Source organism: Uloborus diversus, chromosome 8, assembly GCF_026930045.1.
Source record: "Uloborus diversus isolate 005 chromosome 8, Udiv.v.3.1, whole genome shotgun sequence".
NCBI lineage: Eukaryota > Metazoa > Arthropoda > Arachnida > Araneae > Uloboridae > Uloborus > Uloborus diversus.
In genome coordinates, this window is record NC_072738.1 from 13,692,263 (window position 1) to 13,717,747 (window position 25,485).

Genomic DNA, 25,485 nt, shown 5'->3' on the forward strand with positions numbered 1-25,485 from the left:
CGTCAAACAACTTTTGAAAGGATAAGGACGTCCAGGAGACCTCATAGCACGTACATCCTTGAACTTTTGTACAAATTACTTCGAGCCCCGGTTTTTTTTTTTTTTCAATTTTAAACTAGCAAAAGTGCCCAGCGTTGCCTGGGTCAGAAATAATTGTGAGAAACAATCGCTACTTTCATTCGTTTTCTGTTTTAACTGAAAGAACTCAATCAAAACACACCACTTTGACGCGATTAAAAATCGAGCTTCTTCCTTACCTATAAAAATCAAATAGCACTAAGTATAAAGAACGAAATAATATTCGGTTAGAAAAGAAAGCATGACATTTGACTATATAAACATTAGAAGAATTTCCAAAATATGAACTAACAAAAACAAAAATCACTAAAAAAACCGTGCGCTTGTTTATTTCATTAAATAGGGTAGACCGACCAGTGAGTGAACACCACCCAGCGTGAATGAACAGCGCGTCAGTTTTTTTTTTTTAAATAAGCTTCCAAAAAATTTTTTCTGAATAAATTCACTACAAAAGCGTTCCTTATTGATATTCTAAGCTATCTGACACCTGATTGGTTACTTTGGATGCGTATTTTTTTCCTGGAAAAATTTTGAAATTTTTACCGCCGTGAATCGTTTTTTCTCTATTTCAAAATAATAAGGCTGGTTTCGTGCTAGCAATTATTTTGATACATATTATTTTTATCGATAAATTTTATTTTTTAACTCTACGTGAGAAAAATTAAGTATACATATTTAGGCTATAGATTTAAGTTGTTTTAGTCAATGCAGAATGCGTAGATTTTCAGGTAGAGGGGTGTTCAGTCACTGGGTACGAAAAATTGCAAAAACCCAGTGAATGAAGAATGGCAAAATTTCTTTTTATTTAAAAAGAAATTTGAAGTTTCTTTGAGATATTTTCATTTTCGTACTTTTTTGTAATGCAGATAGTTTTATATGCTTATTTATTTATGTATTTCATTATATTCTTTATAATTTCTTTATTTTTGTCTTTGCAAACAATGCACTTTTAACTGAGTTTTATCTATCTATATCTCTATCTGTATATTAACCTACCCACCTACATCTATCTTTCTTTATAGATGTAGGTAGTTATCTTTATCTCTCTTGATAGATAGACAGGTAGATAGAGAAAAAGAAATATATATACAAGGAGAGAGAATAGATAGGTAGATATGTATGTATGTTTGTACATAGATAGATAAATAGATAGAGGAAGATATAAAGATAGATGTATAAAAAAATAAGAGGTAAATAAATATATAGGTAGATAAATATAGAGATAGAATAGGTAGGTAGATCGATAGATTTATTGATATATATATATATATATATATATATATATATATATATATATATATATATATATATATATATATATATATATATATATATATATATATATATCAGTAGATAAGTGGACAGATAAGTAGATAGATAAGTACATATATAGATAAGTAGATATATATATAGATAGATAGATAGACAGAAAAATAGATAAGTACATTGATAAATAGGTAAATAGATATAGAGATAGACCGATAGATGCGTAGATAGAAAAATAGATAGAAAGGTATATTGATAGATAGATAGAGATATAAAAAGATAGATATAGATAGATAGATAGATATAGATAGTTAAATAAATAGATAGATAGATAAATAGATATACATAGTTATACAGATAGATAGATAGATCTCAAAGAAACTTAGTTCCTTTTTGAATCAAAATTTATCATGTTCATTCACTGGACCAATTTGTGTTCATTTACTGGTTCGAGGTGTTCATTCACTGGGTCGTTGTGCCATTTTTTCTTTTAACACCTAAAAAAGTCGGAAGCGGTACCATTTAAGTTCCCGCGATTTTTTAGAGATATTTACATAGATCAATTAAAATGTTTTAACTATCACGATCTGTATAGTATAGAATTTAAAATTACTAGGATTTTTAAAAAATGAAATTGCGCTTAACTGTTCATTCACTGGTCGGTCTACCCTAGTAGGGGAGACTATTGTACCTTTGGCCACTTCTAAAACTTTTTGGTTTTCAAAAAAAGAATGTGATTTTTATGGTTTTTAGTTATATTAAAACTTAACTTCAAGCATTTTTGCATAAGTAAAAAAATATCTCGGATTATAAAAAAAATATTTTTCTATTTTTGTATATTTTCCACAAATTTTATGTTATTTGGTTCATGGTACATGATGCTCGGGTAGCTTGAGACAACCTCTTGTACTTGCTTAACTGCATAACTTACGTTGTATTCAAGTTGATTGGACCCCCACTTTCATTCAACTTTCTTAAATGCCTAGTAATGGTTAACCTGCTCATTTTGAATATTTTTCGGCCTCTCTAAAAGTCATTTTTTTTTTCGTCAGGATCAAGGATCATTACTTCTTACTGCTTCAATAAAAAAAAAAAAAAACACTACAACTTATTGTACCTTGATCCAGTGGTTCAAGGTACAAAATGGAGCTTGGTTTCAAGGTTAACGAGGTTGCATGTTTATACAAAAGTGGCTATCCTAACCTAACAACTACGTAAAAAGTAAAGATTACCGAGATAGGCAATAAATATAATGCATGAAATACACCGCCACCTCAGTCATTTCCAGCCGAGGACTGCAGTTTCGTGCTTATTAGCACTCAACAGCCCGGAATAGGAAAGTGACTGAGCTGGAGATAGGAAACCTCTTAAGGAAGCCAAGAGTGCCAAACAAAGGAAAAAGGTAGCTAATATAGAATTAGCACAGACCATTTTCATGTATTTCGGCTCTAGCCCTTGCTAATGGGTGGTAATTTACTGAATATACCATGCCTTGCCTTCAATCTTCGAGTTGAACCGAACCATTGCTTTGGTTACTCGTCTGGTCTGTGCTAATTCTATATTAGCTACCAGTTTGTTTGACACTCTTGGCTTCCTTAAGAGGTTTCCTATCTCCAGCTCAGTCACTTTCCTATGCCGGGTTGATGAGTGCTAATAAGCACGAAACTGCAGTTCTCGGCTGGAAATGACTGAGCTGGCGGTGTATTTCATGTATTTCTGCCTTAACCCTGGCTAATGGGCGGTAACTTACTAAATAAATATAATGGTCAATCAGTTGGGTAACACTAGTCTTTAAAAGTCCAATTTCATTTAAGTAATAGTGGAATTATTTACTTATGTTTGCACAAATCACAAAACAATCACTGTCCACATAAAAGCTGGAGTTTCAACCTACTTCTCGCTCTGGCATGTGGAGAGACTGTCATGGCTGACATAGTACCGTGATTCCTCACTAGGTAAAAGCGCTAGCTGATTACAGTGCATGGTGCAAGGTACACCATGGTCAAGGTACAACTGTCTCCCCTACACACACACACACAACCCAAAAAAAAAAAAAAAAAAGGTCTTTTCTATGTTTCCTAAAGAGTGCAAAAAGTAGAGTTTCCAAAATTTTTAATGACCAAATATTTAAATGACTTTAAATTTATGTTTGCTCCGGAGAAGTCTTGATTCAAAATTTTCATTATGATTACTATTAATATTGCTGTTGCAAGGCAACGAATTTCGGTAACAATGGGTTTTATATCTAATCATTTAATAGGGAAATTACATGAAATTTACTGTTTTCCAGCATAACTTTTTTTAAACTAAGTTTTTCAGGAATAAGTTATAGCATATGTTTCTTCCCGAGAATGTAGTTATCTATGGTGAAAAAATGGTTAAAAACGGTCCAGTAATTTTGAAGATTACCCCGGACATCCTTACATACAGAAGTAGCCATTTATGTATACAGATTTCGTATCAGCGTTTTTGTAAATCAGTCTACAATTACGTTTTTAGGACTTCAGTTTTAAAAAGTTTCCGGGAAAGTACTCTCAAACCCAACCCTTCCTCCCTCTAGCATCTAGATGATAGGCAAGAGTTGCATTTTCGAAACTCCTAACATCTAAAAACGGTACGTAAAGGAAAAGAATACCAAAAGCCCATCTTTTTTTTTTTTATTGTTCTTAAAATTAGTATATAAGTGGGTTTTTCAATTTCAAAAAAATTCTGGGAGAAAGCCTCCGAACCTCCCCATTTCCAAAGATAGTCTTAAATTGCGTTTCCCAATTTGAATCTCCGTCTTTTCCCAATGTCAATAGTGGTCTAAATTCCATTTTGAGGACTTCAATTCCTAAAAAACTAAGGGGGAAATCTTTTGAACTCCCCTTACTCTAACATTGTTAACACTCTTAACGGCTGGATACGCCCACTTAATGTCAAACTGCATTGACCAACCCAAGTATACCCAGGACGCCGCCATGAGGGTTAAGGGTCGTCAAAAACTACTGTTTTTCATTTGGAACTTCAGTATTAAAAAAATTACCAGGAAAGCGTAGTTGAACCCTATCCTAACGTTATCCCTAAATGTTAAAAGAAGATGGTTTACAATCCTGGAGACTGATTTTGGAAAATTTTCGTGGGAGGGCCCTCGCACCTCCTTTCTCCCTAATGTTACCCTGGATCATCTTTAATTACGCTTTTAGGACTTTAATTCGGGAAAAAAAAATATCGCAAAGAAGTGGGTGCTCAGATATCTCGCAGCGGGCCAGTCCCTTAGCAACCGCAGCTGTGAAATTTGGTATAAAATAGTTTGCAACCCTGGGGGTGTTCTTTGAAGCGTCACCCCCCCCCCCCTTTATCCATAATTTTTTTACAGCTACTCTCATTTGGATCAAGGCTAAAGCCGATATTGCATTTATAGGGAATTTCTGGCCCATTCAAAATGGCTTAGTTTATTTTGTTTGCAAGATATTGTTTTTATTCCTATTATTGTAACTTTTAGTCTTATTTGATGGTTTGTTTGCCCATCGTTTAAAAATTAAACATTAAATTTTTAACTTCAGCAATGTTGATTTAGGCAACATTTCGATATTAAAAAAAACCGCTTTGTTTTGACCATTGATGCATTATGATAGCTTATTATAGCCTGATGGATTTGACCAATTTGATGAAATATTTTGAAAATGTATAATATTAATATTTTCAAAAATATTTTTGAAACTTTTCTCGTTTAAACTCTCAAACGTACTGCATACTCTATTTGGAATGCAGGAATCAAAGGATGCCATAAAAAAGAAAATATGATTAGAAAAAATAATAAATTCAAACAAAGACTGCTATCGGACCTTTACTGATGAAGATTTTTGGAATTAATCATGACGGAGATTTTCAAAGGGAGGTCGATTTTATTTGAAAACGCTGATATCACCATTCTAATAGAGACTTTAGGGAATGATTTTCTTTCCGAAATGTGAAGTTTTTTGTACTATTGTCCTCAATATAAAATGGGAATTTAAAATGGGGGAAGAAAACCTGTTTTGCTTACTCTGAACTTTTTGGTATTTTAAACAGGACCGTTGACATTAGTAATAAACAATTGAGTTCCTTCTGATGGGGATTTTAAATGATGCTCTCACTCTAAAGGGGCGTTATTGGAATCAGAATTCGTTGTGACTGTTGACCTTATTTTGGAACTTTTGCCTTCACACTTTTAAATGTATTTCTCCTTATCTATTCAGGAGGGAGATGCATCACCAGAGCTCCGCTCCTTTCTTTGGCAAGAATATGTAATAATTTAGATAGTCGGCGTAGCGCTGGACACCATTTGACGGTGATCGGGATTATAAGGGAAATGTTTGACTATATATAAGAATTATTGTCCTCACTTGAATTGGAATTTTTAAGAATTACCCATACTAACTTCCTTACTGCTCTTAAATGTTTTTTCTGATTTATATTGTGTGATTTTTGGGTGTCTCCCCAGTTTCGCCGACATTTCAACCCCCCTCCCCGTTTTACAGTTTTAATCATCCTTTTTGGTATATTAAAGAGGGGAGAAAATTTGAAATGTCGGTGAAACTGGGGACAAACCATTTTTTGGTAACGATTTGACACATGCCTATGTTGACCATTAACATGAGTCGATTAAAATAATCTATATTAAAGTGAGCGAAGCCGCAGGCAAAAGCTAGTAGTCCATACAGTAATTAAAAAAAAATTCTGATATAAAGATTACACCTGTCCGTCAAAATTCTCTCTTTCAGAGAATAAGCATCTAATTTAAATACGCTTGGAATCATTGAAAATTGCCGTAGAAAAGCGTTTAAAGTTAAAGAAATATGATAATATCTTTTAAATCTCCAATCCGAAAGATGCTGCCAATAGAAGAAGCAAAGAAATAGAAATATCACTAAACTTAGATTTATTTTCTCAAAATATTTATAAGCAGAACAAAAAGTAATCCATAAAAATAAACTGTATTTGTACAGACAAAAACATGATTATGATCACGTTACTTGCTATCTACCATTTTCAAGGAGAAAGGGTTCTTCCAACCCAAAGAATAAATAATTTTGTTGAAATATTCAGTACTTAAAGAACAGAATGAAAATCTGTGTTGCTCCTGATGAAAAGGTATTTTATTGAAACATCTGTTACAGTTAGAACGACGGCAAACGAAGAAAAAAATCTTGTCATCAAAATACTCACTCCAGTTGAATCAGCTGAAACTCTACCTGTACATATGTTCCTCCTAAAAGAATCAGATTTATGATAAAGCATATTTTATGCATGTAAAACGAATTTTCACTGCCTTTAATTTCAATGAAGGGCAATTCCACAAAAATGACAATTTTTACGAAAGAATTTTTTCATTAATTTATTGATATGATTTTGTAATCATATCAATTCTTTATGCTTTGGGGGCCTTTGTGGCTTTGTGGTAGAAACTTCGCTTCAAATGAAGGTAAACATGGGTTCGATAACCTAGGATGCTCTGAATGGTGTTATTTCCTTTCTTTATGCTGAAAATCTTTCTCATGTTGTCTTATGTGTGAATAAATAAAAAAGTCCGAAATCTCGAGGCAATGGCCCTCAATCCTTCCATGGTTGTTAACTATGGACATGTAAAGAACAACAGTGGTGTCATATAAGTTAAAGGCAACAATTTTTAACTTAATTAAAAATATGGTCATTTTTATAGTAATAAATGGACTTTAAAAGCCACTCTATCACAGTCATTCCATTAAAAACGCATAAACTTGAATTTGTCAACCTAGTGCCTGAAAAATTATTTAAATTAACAGTTTCTTATTGTTACTTCTCTATTACGAAAGTATTCGTCTGTTAAAAGATTGAATTAAATATACAATTTCACAAAAATGTCGTTTTCTTCTAAGAAGTGCAAAAACTTGGTTCAGAAAAGTCATTTCATCATGGAGCAGAAAATAGCACAACCATTGAGGAAAAAGGAATAGAATTTTTTTTTTTCTCTGTCTTGTTTTTCATATTTGAACAATGAAGTGAAGAGAAAAAAGAAGTCAGCTGAAATAAAAATAATTTCAATGTAATCGCTTAAGCCTTTAAAAAAAAAAAAAGAATAAATAAATTTATAAATAAATTTAAAAAAAAAACATGGAATTGCTCTGAACTAAAAGGCATTATTTTCTCTATTGTAATTAAAATAGCAGGGCTGTGGATCACTGTAAAATAAAATCCCAACAAAACATAAATGTGAAAAGGAGCCAAGTTCGATCAAAATGAGGCCCTGGGTAGACGGTGTCACCGATAAAATAGTTCAGATCTAAACGGGTACCAAGTTCCATAGCTGTTCCTCATAGAAGTTGGATTGTCCCATGTTTTTCAATTCATTCAGAAAACAATTTTTTTATTTTCTTTGATTCCGGATTTTAAACTTGCGGCAAGTTTTGGTCGTCAATAAACAATTTCCAAAACATTCGACTACTCTAATTATAAAGTAACTTGCCAAGTTTAAATCTGGGATCAAATAAAGTAAAAAATTGTTTTCAAAATGAATTGAAGAACAAGGGGCAGTCTAATTTCCATGAGGAACTGCTATGGAACTTGTTATCCGTTAAGATCTGAATCTTGTTGGTGGCACCATCTACCCAGGACCTCATTTCGATCGAACTTGGCTATTTTTCACATTGATGTTTTGTTTGGAAATTGTTACAAATTCTGTGAATAGTAATTATTTTTGTGATTAATTTGTCGTAATCTAGCTAAATTTGGCGTTTATTAAATTATCTTTCATCTAAAATTATTGTAGTAATGTAACCTGTAAATAGTTTCTTGTAATAAATATACAGCCCCCGTAAATTCGGCCGAAGTATACGGTCTCCTCATTTCTGAATGATAAAATTTGTGAATGGAAAGAAATAAAATAATGGTCTATGATTTTCGGGAATCTTGTGTAATATTTGAGAGTTCTCTTTTGATGTCTATAAAAAGCGTCCCGCATGATAAAAAGTCAGTCTCGATTGAGAATTTGTACTGAGAGCGTATTAGCTCTGTTTATTGCGAGGCATTTCGCTGTATTTGGCTGAAAATACGTGTGTAACCATAGAGTTTACGGTCTTGATTGATATTTGCTTAATTGCTGATGATTAATTTAGCAGTTGTTAACGATCTTTCCTGTGCATAGTGTAAATAAATCTCCTGTGTGTTTCTCAAGAACTGTGTCGTCCTTTCAAGAACGTTGAAGCTGCACCGGAACCTTTAACAATATCATTAAGTTTTGAAAGCAAAATCATAGTAATGTTCTTTAGAATTAAATGTAAAAGCGTGTACAAATACAACTTCCACCCCAGCCCCTGCTTTTACGATGCACTGGTTTCTTTTCTTTAGTAATTTCGAAGATATTTCGATAACTGGGAGTTTGGCGCTGTCTTCAATTACGGGCCATAATTGTTTGCTTCTGTCACGATCAGCAAGGCCATTGCCGATGTACATTTGCTCTTGGTCTTCTATGTCCACAAATTTGGCGACAATTGGGAAAATTGCTAAAACTCCTAGTTTTCAAACTCTTCCCACAATTTCTACATTGTCCGAGGGAATTATCATAACGTAGATCGTAAAATAAGCAGAATTGTTGAAAACATTTCCCCATTGATTATAATTCCATGGCGCTAAGTTTGTGGACCTTTAAGAAATTAAAATGATGCGAAGCTAAAAGACAATGCGATGGCAATGCGAAACAAAACATCAGTAATTTTAATGGAGATTAGATTTATACGAACTAGATTTTTAAGGGTTTGTAAATTTTTTTCCTTTGGAGATAGAAGATTATTTTATCAACCATAGGTCGTGATATTATTGGAGTAAAAGAATGTCGCTTTTTCCAATAGTGTCAAAAAGAAAACTGTGGGACAATTTCTTCACTTTTTATTGATAGATTTAATGAGGAAAGTAGTGCCTAATTTTCAGATAAGCCTAAAAAGTTCCGAGCTAAAAATGCAAATTACTACTGTCATTGTGGTGACCGTCATATAATTGAAGAGGCAATGTTACTGGATAGCACAAATATGATAGAAACACTTAATTTACTTTATTCGAATATACACGTATTTACGGTATTAAACATGGCGCTGCTCTGTGTTCCGGAAGCACAACATAGAAGTTAAAGTACATAGAGAAGGCGCGACACTAGCGCCGCCGAATAGAGAAGAGGAGAGTCCTCACAGTCTCCCCCACTTAATTAAGAACCTTAGACAATTGATAGTCCCTTAGGTATGAAGGAAGTCTTATATTCCTTTGAGAGCGGCGAGGCACTGGCACAATAGGTTGGCTGGTATTCTGGGATGCCGCGGGAACATTCTGGTTGTCACAGGAGATTGCAGGAGCTTTGTCTGAAATCCGTGGAACATCAAAAACCACAGTTCGTTGTCTTGAATCACTGGAAACATTAGAACGGCACTCTCGAGAAGGGTCCTCCTCAAGGTGCATTGGCACACCGGTCGAATGCAGTTGGTTAATATGTCGCTTTAGTTGTCGTCCTGAGTCTAGCCTAATCAAATAATGGCGTGAACCAAACTTTTTTATTAGTTTTCCAAACTGCCAGACGTTTCGGTTGTTTATGAAGACTCGAACCTGGACTCTCTCCCCCACTTTAAAAGATCTCACAGGACCACTGGAAATTTTTGATGTTGTTGGATGATATGGGAAGATAGAGTTCAAGCGAATACGAAATTCTCTGTTTAGATATAATTCAGCTGGAGACTTGCCACAAGCTAGAGGGGTTGCTCTATAGCGAAACAATATGTTTTGAACCTTGAATGGTATTGAAGTTTGTTCGAGGAATGAAGCTTTTAATTTCCTCTTTAAGGTTTGCACATTTCTTTCTGCAAGATCATTTGTTGCAGGGTGCCCTGGAGCTATAAACTTTTGGAAAATTCCATGATTGGAACTGTAGGTGTGAAATTCGTCACTTTGAAAAATTTGAGCATTATCGGATACAATAACATATGGATATCCATGAGAAGAGAAAATTTTTTCAAGTAGAAGGATAGTTTTAGAACTTGTTGGGGCATCTCTGATAACTTCAACTTCTGCCCATTTAGACTTGGCATCGACACACACCAAGAAGTAGTAGTTTTCGAACGGGCCAGCATAGTCGATGTGAATTCTGTCCCAATTATTTGCTGGAAGTTCCCATGGATGGATAGACACCTTTGGTGGATTTGACTTGGTTAGTGCACATCCTTTGCACCCCTTGACTAATTTTTCTATGTCGGAGTCAATTCCTGGCCAATAAACATATTTTCTTGCAAGTTGCTTCATTTTCGTTATTCCCAAATGAGTTTCGTGAAGTTCCTCCAGTATTGTAGAACGTAAACCTTTTGGAATTACGACTCTGTCCCCTCGGAAAAGAATGCCATCAAGCAATGTAAATTCTGAATCTTCGCAAGTGTTGTTTAGCTTCTTTATTATTTCCTTCAGTTCTGCATCTTGTCCTGTTTCAGTCTGGATGGTCAGCGATGTTATTTGTTGACTTGAAATCTGGAATATATTTTTGGCGTATACTTGATTTGCTTCTTCGCCTATGAATTCATCAACTGACATTTCGGGCTTTTGAACTGGTGCCCTGGACAAGCAATCAACATTTTGATTTTCAGATCCCTTTTTGAATTGTACAGAGTAATCAAAACTTGATAAGTAGGAAGCATATCGTATCGAAGCAATCTTGCTGAAGTCATCCGAGGAAGAGCCTTGTGCGGGTGAAAAATTCTTGTAAGTGCTTCATTGTCGGTAACCAGCTTGAAAGGTTTGCCAAATACGTAGTTGAAGAACTGCGTCACACCGAAAATGATAGCTAAGGCCTCTCGATCTAACTGGTTGTAATTTTGTTCAGAACTGGTGAGTGCACGAGAAGCATAGGCAATAGGTCGTTCTACGCCTTCTGTAGAGTGACTCAGTACTGCAGCAATTCCAGTAGGGCTTGCATCAGTAGTCAGGATAATTGGTAAACTGGGATCAAATGGAATTAGTACCCGATCACTGCAAAGTTCACATTTCAGTTTTATAAATGCTGATTCGCAACTGGCGCTCCAAAACCAAGGTGCATTTTTCCTAAGTAGACATCGAAGTGGATATGAAATCGTTGAAAAGTCTGGAATGAAACGGGAATAATAAGTTACAAGTCCCAAAAATCGTCTGATTTCATCGGTATTTGATGGCCTTGGCATTTCTTGAACAGCACGGACCTTCTCTGGAGATTTGCTTATCTTGTTGTATTCAATAACATGTCCGAGATATTCGATTTTCTCTTGAAAAAAAGAACATTTTTGCTTGTTTAAGTGAAGGTCATAATCATACAGTCGTTGTAAGCAAAATTCTAAATTCTTAGTGCATTCTTCTAGTGTTTCTCCGTGTACAATGATATCGTCGAAATATGATTCTGTTTTCGGTAAGCCTTTAAGAATTTGAGAAAGAATGCGATTGAATTCAGATGGAGCCGTCTTGATTCCGAAACTAATCCTATGCATGCGATAGGTACCACGATGTGTTGAAATGGTTTGGATCATGCTGCTGTCCTCGTCAACATTTAGATGAAGGTAAGCTTTGAAAAGGTCTAATTTACAAAAATATCTGGAATTACGGAGGCTATGAAATACATCGTCTATTCTTCTTACTGGGTGATTTGATTGAATTAGACGTTCATTTACACCACATTTGTAATCCACACATAACCGGACACCACCATTTGGTTTGGGAATTACTACCAATGGCGACCCCCAGTCACTTGCAGGAACTAATGATATTACTCCATCTGCTTCCAGAGAGTCCAACTCTTTGTTGACACGTTCCCGGAGAGCATAAGGAACATCACGTTCCCTTGTAAAAACGGGTTTTACTCCGTCTCGAAGTTGAAGAGAAACTTTGAAATTGGGAACACATCCGACTCTTTCTTCGAAAAGTGGTGAAAATTTATCCATGAGTGCATTGATAGGATTAACCTGGTGAACAGGTGATCTTTGAACTGAAGTATTCGATGTATCTGCGTCTATTTGTTGAAGATCAATTCCTAATCCTCGAATCCACTGACGACCAAGAAGAGCCGCACATCCTGCTGGAACGATGTGAAGTTCTCCAAAAATTTTCTTGCCTCGGAATGCAACATTAACATGTACTTTTCCTTTAGATTGAATGATATCCCCAGAATATGTGCGAAATGCAATATTAGAATTTTCTAAGGGTAAATTTAAATTTAGGCGATTGAAATCAGTCTCTGACAATAGTGAAAATTTGGCTCCGGAATCGACTTCAAAATTTTGTAACTTCCCGTTGAGATGAACAGGAACTATGTACTTGTCAGTATCCTGAGAAACTTCGAATAAGTCAATGACTTTAAATTGTGTAGAAGAGCAGTCTATAGAATTAATCCCGTATGTCATTTCTTGATTGTATGCTTCAGGCGTAACAGTGTGAAGAGAATTCATGGAACTGGAATTACCTGGCTGGCGTGGCATCTTTAGTAGAGTTGTAATACAGACTTTGCTGACGTGTCCTATTTTTTTACAGGATCCGCATTTCAATTTCTGTTTATTGATTTTACATTCTTTCACTTTATGGTTATTCCTTCCACATCTTATGCAAAGATTTTCTATGCCTAGAGCTTTATAATCCGGTTTTTGCCTTTGATAATTAGATAAAGAACTGGAACGATTTTTTTGACGTGGACGTGTAGAAGAACTGGAAATTTTATTAGTATCAAATGGCGTTTGACGTGAAGAATTTTTTTGTGTAAGTTCTTTACTTTCGATTTTTGAAGCTTCGAGAGCAATTGCTTTTGACAGAATATCATCGAAGGTTGTTTTATCCGACTGTAATATTTGTTCACGCAACCAATCGTCACGTAGGCCACGAATGAATTGTGCACGTAGGAACACATCTGCAATTTGGACAGATTTTTCACATTCACATTTTACTGAGAATTCACAGTCGGCTACATCGCGCTGTAAAGCGGCGACAAATTCTGCAATCGATTGACGATCTTCTTGGTAAATATTTAGAAAATAATGCTGCGAAACAACAACATTCCTTTTTGGTATCAACATTTGTTTAAATGCTTTGACTAAATTCTCGTATTCTAGCTGCTTGACAGGCTTTTCCGGTCCAAGGAAAGCTGCTAAGTTGTTGTAGTGTGTCGAACCTATGGACACGCATAAAAGTTGAGAAATTTTTTCATTGTCAGTAACGCCTTTCATAGTGCAGTAATTATCAAAACGTTCTAAATAGCATGAAAATTTTTCGCGTTTGGAATCAAAATTCTCGAACGGAGATACATTGACTAAATTTATTGAAGTTTCATTCGAATGTTCTTTCGACAAGTGCTTTTCGATTTGTGCTAACATTGCCTGTTGCTGCTGGGTAAATGCAGCCATGAATGTATTGAACTGTTCAGCATCCATATTTTGAAAATAAAGTCACAGTTTGAAAAGAAAAAACAAATAAGAGTACCTGGAGAATCTTCGATGTTGAAACGAATTGACGGCTGTTTTCGATTTCGCCGAATTGTAAACTTTTACGTTTTCTTGGTCATTTCTTCCTTATTTTCTTCCATCGTCGCCAACTAACTGTGGTGACCGTCATATAATTGAAGAGGCAATGTTACTGGATAGCACAAATATGATAGAAACACTTAATTTACTTTATTCGAATATACACGTATTTACAGTATTAAACATGGCGCTGCTCTGTGTTCCGGAAGCACAACATAGAAGTTAAAGTACATAGAGAAGGCGCGACACTAGCGCCGCCGAATAGAGAAGAGGAGAGTCCTCACAGTCATAATGAAGTTAGAGCATTGAAATACATTGCTTAGAACACGGAAAATTCTACCCTTTTCAACGATACATAATATTGATATGTTCAAGTAATTTTTCACCCCTTTAACAACCAAAAATAGGTAATTTACATGAAATTTCGGCGGAAATTGGAATAAAAAAAGAACTATTTATCGGATTTTTTTCGAATAATAGCCTATGTCACTCATTAAGAAGGCACATTTCATACAGTGACAGAATTTTTCAAATAGTTGCAATGGCTCCGGAGATTACCTCGAACAAATAAACACACAAAAATTCGCCCTCTCTCTTTATAATTTTATTAGTATAGATATGCAATGAAGTATAATAGCAGAATCAGTTTGAACACTTTCATACAGCAGTAGTATAATTTTAATTATGAGACTAACATCACAACCATGTATTCAGTAAATTACCGCCCATTAGCAAGGGCTAAAGTAGAAATACATGAAAATCTCTGCCAGCTCAGTCATTTTCAGCCGAGGACTGAAGTTTCGTGCTTATTAGCACTCATCAGCCCGGCATAGGAAAGTGACTGAGCTGGAGATAGGAAACCTCTTAAGGAAGCCAAGAGTGCCAAACAAAGGAAAAAGGTAGCTAATATAGAATTAGCACAGACCATTTTCATGTATTTCTGCTTTAGCCCTTGCTAATGGGTGGTAATTTACTGAATATACCATGCCTTGCCTTCAATCTTCGAGTTGAACCGAACCATTGCTTTGGTTACTCGTCTGGTCTGTGCTAATTCTATACTAGCTACCAGTTTGTTTGACACTCTTGGCTTCCTTAAGAGGTTTCCTATCTCCAGCTCAGTCACTTTCCTATGCCGGGCTGATGAGTGCTAATAAGCACGAAACTTCATGCCTCGGCTGGAAATGACTGAGCTGGCGGTGATTTTCATGTATCACAACCATGGTTTAATTTCTAACAAAAAAAAGTGCAGGGGTTCTACTTTCTGCAGAACACATATAAGAAATTCGTCTGAATTCCAATTTAAAAAAAAGAAAAAGGAGCCAAGCTCCTTGGCGTCCGGGAAAGTCTTCATTTTTTTTAAGTACATGTTGTTTTTATATCATAGTACATTGCAAGAACATGGTCCAATTCCGCAGGTTAGAAGCTATACTATGAAAAATGTAAAGGGTGTTTTTTAGAGGTATAGAACTTTAAGTTCAAATAAAACACCGTTAAATGATATAAATCGCCATGAATTTGGCTTTATTCGAAAGATGATTCTTTGCCATTTTTATTTAAATGTGATTTCTGGTATATGGCCACTTCGGCTGGCTTGGAGAAGGTCTAATCGGGAAGTCCAATTTTCTATCACTTTTTGCAGCAATGGGGGCCGTATGTGAGTGATATGTGGCGAATGCTCTTATCCAAGGCGTCAATTGTCTGTGGCTTATCGGTGTAGACCTGAGACTTCACACAGCTCCACAAAAAATAGTCCAGCGTAGTTAAATCGCATGATCTCGCAGGCCAATTCACGGGTCCATTAAGCGAAATTGTTCGTTCACCGAAATTTCTTTCAATAAATCAATTGTGACACACGCTGTGTGGTGTATTGCACCGTCCTGTTGTCTATTCATGATGAAATGGCAAACCAAACTAAACACAAAATGGCCCACAGATAAAATAGTGATCCCGATTTAAAGTTCTATACCTCTAAAAAAACACCCTTTGCAATATTCATACGCTTTTCTTTTTAATAATACACTTATATATTTACTGAATAACTTGTTTTAAGTTTAGAAAAAAGTATTTTTCGTATTCTTATTATTTCTGCAGATACTGCAGTCATCCGCTGAAATAACGATGATGCAGTCACCACCAAATTTTAAATATTTTTTAAATGAAGCAATATGAGTAATAATCTGATAGGAGTGATGGAATTTAAAAAAAATTATCTATAATCAAAATTTGCTTTGATGGAGACGACTGGTTTTCAAACTCATTGATTCAAATCAAGGTTTGCCAATATATATCAGTTGATATATATCACGATATATATCATATTTATTTAAAAATATCATGATATTTTGATATTTTCAATATTTATTTTTTCAACTACAGTGTTTTTGATATAAAAATTATATTAATCATAGTAATATTGTTCATTTATTATTAAAAATATCCAAAAGGTTATGCACTATATTTTTATGATGTATTAATACATCACTAATACAGCAAAATAACATAATTATTTTATATTCATAAAATTATTAGTAATGTAACAATTTTAAGTAATATTAAAAGTGCCTAGTTAAATATTAAAAGTTGGTTAGAAAAGAAAATGCCTAATGACTGTGCATGGACTAAAGCATATTTTTTATTTCTGAATCATATCAATGTTATCTTCTGAATCATATCAAAAATGAGTATAATAGCCAATGCTAAATTAAATCCAATAAAATTGATAAAAATGTAAAATGAATTATTATTAGATATAAATAAGGAAAGAAAACTTAATTTTAAGTTCACATATTGCAAAAATAATATAAGAAAATAAAGAGTGATTTGATGCTTTTACTTTTTAGAAGACCTTAATTTGCGTCGATTGAAAATATCGGATATATATCAAAATATCCAATATATATCAAAATGTCGGATATTTTCGAAAATATCATATTTTTGAATAAAAATACATAATAATAATTACATAATAAAAAATACACAAGTCACTTTTCTAATAGTGTTTTGAATAACTGAATTATAAAGTAATCTTGTACAATGTTAAAGCGAAGGCTAAATGAATATATTTCACAGTAACAAAACTTGTGAACAAACAATTGTCCCCGAAAAAAAGTCTGTTGATAAATTGGCATTCAATATACTTTAAGTTTTAGTAAGATAAAAAAAATTTCTTTTTAAATGATTTGTAAAGTTTAACAAAAGTTATTTAAAAATTGGACGTGATACAAAATTACTACTTTATTAAATTGTTAAAATGATCAATAAAGAGGAATCTTGAAAATTTGAACACTGGAAATCCAGAATTTCGGATAATCCGAACAGCTTGTGAAGTGAAGGGCTAACATTAAGATTTTGAAAAAAAAGGAAAAACCAATAACAATAATTCAAAAGCGAAATTAATTTTTTAATGACAGCACTTTTTATCAAAGCTTGAGCATAATGTATAGTACAGCCCAGTACTTTATTATATAAACCAAGCATTAGTGTTAGCACACTCGCTTTGAACTTTTTTGTACTGTGCTGTACATACTTAGGACCATCTTCCTGCTACTGTAACATAGATGACCTATTACAAACTTATACTTTAACAAAGGTAAAAATGCTTAATTTTTAACTTAAAACAAATATTTTCAGATCACTATTGAGCTAATAGCAAGACTTTTAAAAGGCCAACCAGTAAATACATTTTGGAATCCATACGGGGTACGGGGCTCAGTTTGGATTTCTAAGGTTAAACTGTTGTATACGTAAAAATAAAATAGGGTTTCAAACAGCAAAAATTAAATGATTACTTATTAGCCAGCTGATTAGACTGTGTATACTGACCACAAAAAAAAAAAAGAAATATTCAATTAATTAGTAATTTCAATTCAGTCAAAGAACAGTATTTATGTGAGAACTAGCTGCGTGCCTGGCGTTGCACGGGCTACCTAAAAAATGTAAGAGCAGTCCAGTTGATGCTTTTGTAGTACACTGACACTAGTTTCTAACGCGTTAAGGAATAAATAAATGCGCGTAAAGCAAGGTTTAACTAAGGTTAGGTAACTAAAAATAAACTGCATGTAAATCACTCATTTACTTTACGACGTGCACGGTCCTCCTCGAAAATGAAAGTTATGTCATGTGACGCGTATTTAACAATCAGGCTTGAACAAAAAAAAAAAAAAAAACAGCAAAATTTTGCTGCAGATTACGGCAAAATAATCGAAAAGTAAACAACTTAAACACCCTGATTACAGGAAAAGCCTTAAAACAAAAGCCTAATTTTATTTCTTTATATTCGAGAAAAAAAATTGCAACAGATGTTTCTTTTCAATGATTTTCTTCACGCTGTAAATTTTAATAAAAGCGTTCATCCGGAAAATTGAGTTGAAGCACTGAATAATAATTTAAATGGAGGAAAGCCTTCGAAAAATATGGATTTTATTTTGAAATCTAGGAGTCATAATTAATAATTTTTAATTGATATCTCCGCTAATTATTATCGGAGAATTATGTTAAATAGCACAACATGAAGACGGGAGGATTACGAATCCATTGATACCTGGTTCGATGGTCAGTTCACTGTCGTTCGGGAGAAGAAGCTTGGACATAGATAGATAGATAGATACTCAGATTTTATATGTATAAGATAATTAAGAATAATAAATGTCATGTGTGACCAAACTGGGTCAAAAATGCTATATTTTTAACCTTAAAAATTGCTTTTTTTCACACTAAATTTTAATTTCAACATCATCTCGGTAAGAAAACTCAAATTTTCAATTTGTAACTAGTTGTCCAGCACACATTTTAAGTTTAGTAGCCAGACTTTAAACATTATAAATGCCTTTTTTTAAAATTAATGAGATGGAAATGAATCAAAAGGTTTTCTTATCAGTTAGTGAAATGGAAAACACCATGTGTGAGCTTCAAATCATTCACACACCAAATGCAAGGTCACACTGGTAGAAATGACTTCAAATAAAACAGAATAACAAATGATGCTGTGAGAAGCAAAGCGATGTAAGTAGACATTTTCAAGTTTTGAATAAAATGCATTCAAATTTCCAGTTCTAGGTAGAACTTCATTGAAGGATTTCTTAAAATCATGTTACAGGGTGGCGACAGGAACAGGAAAAAAAAGTTCCCTGACTTTTCCCTGATTTCCCTGATTAAGTTCACCAAATTTCCCTGATTTACGATACCAATGATAATGGTTTCCTTTCTTTGCCCTACTGAAAGGCATTGCATATTAAATAAAATGCAGCATTTAAAACGGTTTAAGCTGTTAATTAAAATAATTTTTTGAAAAGATGCTCCTTTTTTTTGGTAAAAATAGTTATTAAATTATCGACCGAGAAATATTATAGGAAATCTAAAACAAATACTTCACTTCCAGGAACCAGTTAACATAAGAATTCTAAGAGAACTTATTAAAACCACTCTTAAAGACATATCTAATCATGATAAAACTAAAAAATTTAAATGGAAATAATCTTGTACTGAACTTTCAAGTAGTATAATTGTTATTGCAAGAGTAGCAAATGATAGTTAAATTATACAAGTAATGTAGTTTTACTAACGTAAAAAATACTGCACCGTGTGCAGGTAAACGGTAGTATCTGCAGAAATTAGTTTTCAAGATATTTGATAATCTGAAGTAACAGGGAATAATAACATGGCAAAAAAAAAAGTCAAAATTAATTTTAGCAATTAAATTAAAAATGCCAAGTGATAACTTTAAAGATTTTTTCAGCATTAATTTAAAAAATAAAAATCCTTTCTTGAAATCGTGATATATTAGTATGCTAATTACTTCAAGACAATAATAAGTAAAAGCAAGGGAGCAAAGTCATTAATGACGGCTTTCTCTTTGTCTGTTGGGTTGTTTATTTTACATAGCATGGAATGTGTGAAGGAAAATTCAAGCTAAGTAAAATAAACAACTCTACAGACACAGAATCAATCTTAAAAAGCTCATCCTTAGATTTAATACTTTGACCTTGAGGAAAAAAGATGCACAAATATTCAGCACTGTATAATCGTACCTCATTAATTTTACTTTCTTAAAACAAATAATTGGCGAAAAATTCTTAGGGAACCAAAGTACTTCATTTTGCAAGGGAATTTTTTTTTTTTTTTTCATTTGATCAATTTTCCCTGATTTTTTGTTATTTTTTCAAAATTCCCTGATATTTCCCTGATTTTTCCCTGAGTGATAAAGTTCCCTGACTTTTCCCTGATCTCCCTGATTTCCCTGATCTGTCGCCACCCTGTGTTACATAACAGCACTTATCAGGGCTACTAGTACTATCTTTTGCCCCAAAACAGAGGAAATGATCCTTTTCCATTGGTCATCTCCAAATTTTTAATTTTAGGACTTACATCCCTTTGTTTCTCACTGCCTCAAACATAAAAATACAGTAGAATCTCAATTATCCGAGCTAATTGGGATGAACCGCTAGTACCTTGGATGTTGGAAATCTCTGTTAATAGAAACTTAGTGTAAAAACTTGTTAAGATCGCTAAGTTTTAAAATTTATAAATTATAAATACAATATTTTTAAGACATGAACATATAAAAAATACTGTTTTAGTTAAAAAACAAGTGTTGGAAAATACAATTGGCTCTCTGTTTAACGACTTTCAAGGGACCACAAAAAATCGTTTTTAAGTAGAATGCTTTTAACACTATAGTGGATCATCTGGGACCATGAAAAACCGTTGTTAAATAGAGAAAGTCGTTAAACAAAGCGTTGTTAAACAGATCCAATTGTAACTAACTTGTAGTAAGTTTTAAAAAGTCACTTGAATTTTATTTTTTAACAATCCAAGTTTTATACTGAAAGATGAATTTAAAAAAAAAAAAAAAAAAAAAAAAACAAATTCCAGAAAATGTTTTATTTTCAAATTGAAAATTCATCATTTTATTAAATTTACATTACTTTATAAAAAACAAAAAAAGACTTCATTATCTGCTCAGTTAACAGAAATCTCAGTTAATCGAGGTACTACTATAGATGTATGTCCAACTTTGATATTTTATTTCATCATCAAAACATGTCATTTAGGCACCAGGCTATTCGTGCTCATTTCTAGGTCTCTTGTATGAAGTTTTAAATGGTTTCTCAGGTTTATCTTTACACTGAATCCCCTGCCACAGTAATCACAAGTATAAGGCTTCTCTCCTGTATGTATCCTCAAATGCTCCATCAGGTGAATATTCTGACTGAAGGTCTTGCCACAATATGTACAAAGGAACGGTCTCTCTCCGGTATGCGATCTTTCGTGGCGTTTGACCTGTGAGGGCGCTGTAAACCTCTTCTCACACTGGCTGCAGGGGTACTGCTTTTCTGATGTATGAAGTTTTAAATGGTTTTGTAAGGTTCCGTTTGTATAAAATGACTTTTCACAAAACTCGCACAAGAACGATCTTGTACCCGTATGCATTTTCATGTGGGTCAGCATATTTGCTTTCCAAGAAAAACCTTTCTTACAAAATTCACAGACAAAGGGCGCTTCACCAGTATGTACTTTCATATGCGCTCGCAAGTTAGCTTTTAAAGTGAAAGACTTTTTACAAAAGTCACAAAAAAATGGCATTCCCTCGTGACGTATCAGAAGATGGTTATTCAAGTTTTGCACATGCACAAATGCTTTTGCACAATAATCACACTTATGCGTCTTTTCTTCTGACAAACCTGAGTCTGGGTTTTCTTTACGATGCGTTCTCAAATGTGTTTCCAGTGTCACTTTCTGAATAAATGCTTTTTTACAATAACGACAACGAAAAGGTTTTTCTCCGGAATGCGTTTTCAAATGTCTTTTGAGATTGGTGCTCTTTGAAAAATCCTTTTGACAAATATCACAAACATACGGCCTGTCACCGGTATGCACCTTACAATGATTGGTAAGGTGCACCTTCTGAGCAAATGACATGCCACAGATATCACAAACAAATGCTCTTTCCCCGCTATGCGCTAACAAATGCTTTTTTAGAGTTGCATTTCTAACAAAAGACTTATCACAAATTGTGCAAGGAAAAGGCTTTTCCCCAGTATGCAATCTTATATGCATTTTCAGACTTGTAGTCTTTGTAAATGATTTGTTACACTCATTACAGGTATGCATATTTTTTGTAGTTTGAGCTTAATCAGCTCTTTTTGAACAACTATTTCTTTTTGAAAGTGGCAAATATATTAAAATAGCATAAGTATTTTTATTTTTTTTACAAACCACAGGAGTTTGCACAAACACTTCAAAATGAATACTCCCAAGAATGAAATTTGCTCAATTCAAAGCTGATTGAACAGCATTGCCTCACATCTTTGAGTAAACATCCAGCGGTATGAGGCAACGGCAAATATTTTTTAAAGAAACTTTAATGTCCATTGTATTTTAGAAGAAAGGGCATAATAATTTCCACTCAAATATTCACTTATTGTGATGATGATCAAGTTATTCCAACTTACTTGGCATTCTGTTTTCTTTGTTATCACTCCCTCAAAAGATCAAAGTTGAGCTTGTATTTGGGTATAAAATGTTAAAGCAAAGTTACATTTAGGATTCTCGAAATCAAGGCAGCAGGAATCTGAAAAAAAAAAAAAAAAAAGAAAAAGAATGTATTCAGTAATTAATGAGTGGAAAAAAATTTCAATTTTATCATACACATTCTTTTTTCAAAATTGTGCACTTCAAAAGATCGTTTAGGAACATTAAGCTCATGCAGTTGGTTCTCTGTTTAACGACTTTCTATCTAATGACTTTATTTAAAGACGACTTTTCATGGTCCCAGATGCTGCACTGTAGTTTTAAAAGCATTCTATTTAAGAATGTATTCTACTTAAGGACGATTTTTTGTGGTCCCTTGAAAGTCGTTAAATAGAGAGCCAACTGCAATTCAGATCAGCAGCTTTCAATCTGGGAGGTATACCTACCCCACCTCCATCACGCTAACACTGAAGATGGCTGCAGCAGATGCTGCCAAATGTGTGGAGTAACAACACTCAGACCATGCACAACAGCCCGGAATCTTACAACATTATTACACTACATCTTTTTCCCCCCCCCCCGTTTTCTGCACTACTTGTAATTGAAAAAAAAAGTTGTTGTAATTAGAAATCTATAGTTGTTTTTGTTTAAAATAGTTGTTTCTTACAAAGTTAGAACAATAGTGTAAAACTACAATCTAGTACTAAATTTCTGAGACTGGAAAGGACACATGAAGTGCCTGAAATAATTCTTAATTGTTCTTTAGTCTTTGAAAAGGATACATGAGTCTTTGAAATTCCTAAGCAAAGTGTGCTTCAATTTTATTTATTTTTTACAAAGTGTATAAATTATGAATTGTCCAAACAGGGCAGTGTCCAAGGGGAGGGTTTTAGGAGTTAAACCCAGCTCTCATTGGGGTAAGAATAAAAAGCCAAACAAAGAACATGTATATTTGAATTTTAATTAGTTTTAATGTGAAAGCTTGTGTGCAGCGCTTCTTAAAACAGAAAGAAAGAAAGAAAAAACATTTTATCTGGAGTTCTGCATTTAAAGACTGTTGGAGGTTTACCGACTGGAAAAATATTTTGGAAAAACTATGGTGGAAGAAAAGCTCAATGATTTGTCAATACAAAGCTTTACTTAACTGCATTAATATCGCTTAAGTAGGTCATGATGGATTTGGCACGATATAGTGCAGCTATGAAGATGCATTAGTGATTGTGTTTGGTAATGTAGTTTGTATTTGCAATAAGCTCTTTCTTGTTTACTTTATTAAGCATTATTTCAGAATATAAAACCTGATATGCATGCTGCATTATAAAATAATTTGTAGACAGTTTCTAATTCTAATTGCAATATACCCAATAGTGAACAGATTTCATTGAAATGAAAAGAACAAGATTTTCTGAAGATACAAATAAGGTTTGATTAAAAAGAAGGTATACTGTTGTCACTTATGCAGCCAGAATTATCCTTGGGAGGTAGGATTGGGGCAGAGCAATCCTTACTGGTATAAAAATGCCCGACTGGGATCGAAAATGTAACGTAAAACTAAAACTTGTAAGGGATTGAACGCCCCTCCCCCTCCTCAGATAAAGATTTAGAATTTTTAAAACCCCTCCCTTTATGAAAATCTGGACACGGCCTGTGTCCAAATGGATATGGCTGATGAGAGCTCAATTCATGTGCTGTGTGAAAGTGACTTCTACTCTACGCAGCGATTTGAACGCTGAGATACCACTAAGTGGATCCCTGGGAACTACTGCCTAAAACATTGGTTAGGCAACTGCCTAAAATATCAGTTAGGCAACTGCTGAAATTAGTTTCGGTTATTGGTTCTACTAGTGGTCAAAGCGGGGATAGAACAATAGACCAGGGGTCTCAGTGATCGCGCTCGTTTCAAGTATCCCCCTTTTCACTTCATACTTCCTATCCAAATGGGCAGTGTGTTACTCTCTTGTTACCTATTTTCTAAACCTGTACATAATTTCTTTCAAAGAATTTTTTATTATTGATCACTCTGTATTTACTTTATAGTTGTATTTGTGGATTGGTTGGAGGTGTGATCAAAAACTAATTGAATTGAACCGACAGTCGATGTAAGCAAACAACAATGGATAATACAAATACAAAAGAGACCACCAGCAACAGGCTCTGGGCCCAGCTAGACTGGTCCTAGTCAATTTAAAATCACCAGTGAAGATCAATGGCCCTATTAAAACTATCTACTCCCTTGCTCATTACAACCTCTTCCGGTAAGCTGTTCCAAGATTCCACTACCCTGCTAAAATAATAATTTTTTCTAATATCCATGTTAGCCTGAGATTTAAATAGCTTAAAACAATGACCCCTTGTCCTGTTTTCAGTGCTAAACTTAAGCCACGTAACATCTTTCATTTTAATAAATTTAAACAACTAAATCATGTCCCCTCGGTCTCTTCTTTGCTCAAGACTGTACATTTTTAGCCTTCTAAGCCTGGAATCATAGTCTAAATGAGAAAGTCCATTTATTAGCCTTGTAGCCCGCCTTTGAACCCTTTCAACATTAATATCTTTCTTAAGATAAGGAGACCAAAACTGAACAGCATACTCCAAATGAGATCTTACCAAACTTCTATATAAGGGCAGAAGAACTTCTTTAGATTTGTTTGAAATAGATCTATTGATAAACCCAAGCATCTTATTGGCTTTGTCACTAGCAATGCTGCACTGTTGGCTAAACTTTAAATCCTAACTTATTAAGACCCCCAGATCAGTAACTTTGTCTGTCTGACTAATGACTAAAGCTTGCAAATAATAACTTGTACACTTATTTCCATGCCCTAAATGTAGCACTTGACATTTCCCAACATTAACAGCCATACCCCATTTATCAGCTCACTCCGTAATATGATCTAGATCCTCTTGCAGCTGATTTGCTTGTTCTTCATTTTCTACAGTCCCCAAAACTTTGACATCATCAACAAAGCAATTCATGTTCCCAGAAATATTTTTGTGAATATCGTTCATGAAAACAATGAACAAAACAGGCCCTAACACTGATCCTTGAGGAACCCCGCTTAAAACCTCACTCCAATTAGAATAATTTCCCCTTACAACTACCCTTTGTTTCCTTCCAGTCAGCCAGTTTTTTACTCAAATGAAAGTTTTCCCTCCTATTCCTATATCAGCT

The 25,485-nt window shown here is 34.0% G+C and overlaps 2 protein-coding genes across 2 annotated transcripts; both read right to left on the bottom strand.

The window, feature by feature from the left end:
* Window positions 1-9,537: 9,537 nt before the first annotated feature.
* LOC129227936 (uncharacterized) lies at window positions 9,538-10,319 on the bottom strand. Its single transcript, XM_054862558.1, is given in 2 exon segments — window positions 9,538-10,262; window positions 10,265-10,319. Coding segments are annotated over 2 exon segments (780 nt in total).
* Window positions 10,320-20,735: 10,416 nt separating this feature from the next.
* LOC129227703 (gastrula zinc finger protein XlCGF57.1-like) lies at window positions 20,736-22,302 on the bottom strand. The gene has a single exon (XM_054862305.1). It carries the CDS (start codon window positions 21,951-21,953, stop codon window positions 20,886-20,888), a length of 1,068 nt encoding a protein of 355 aa, XP_054718280.1. The 5' UTR covers window positions 21,954-22,302; the 3' UTR covers window positions 20,736-20,885.
* Window positions 22,303-25,485: the final 3,183 nt, after the last annotated feature.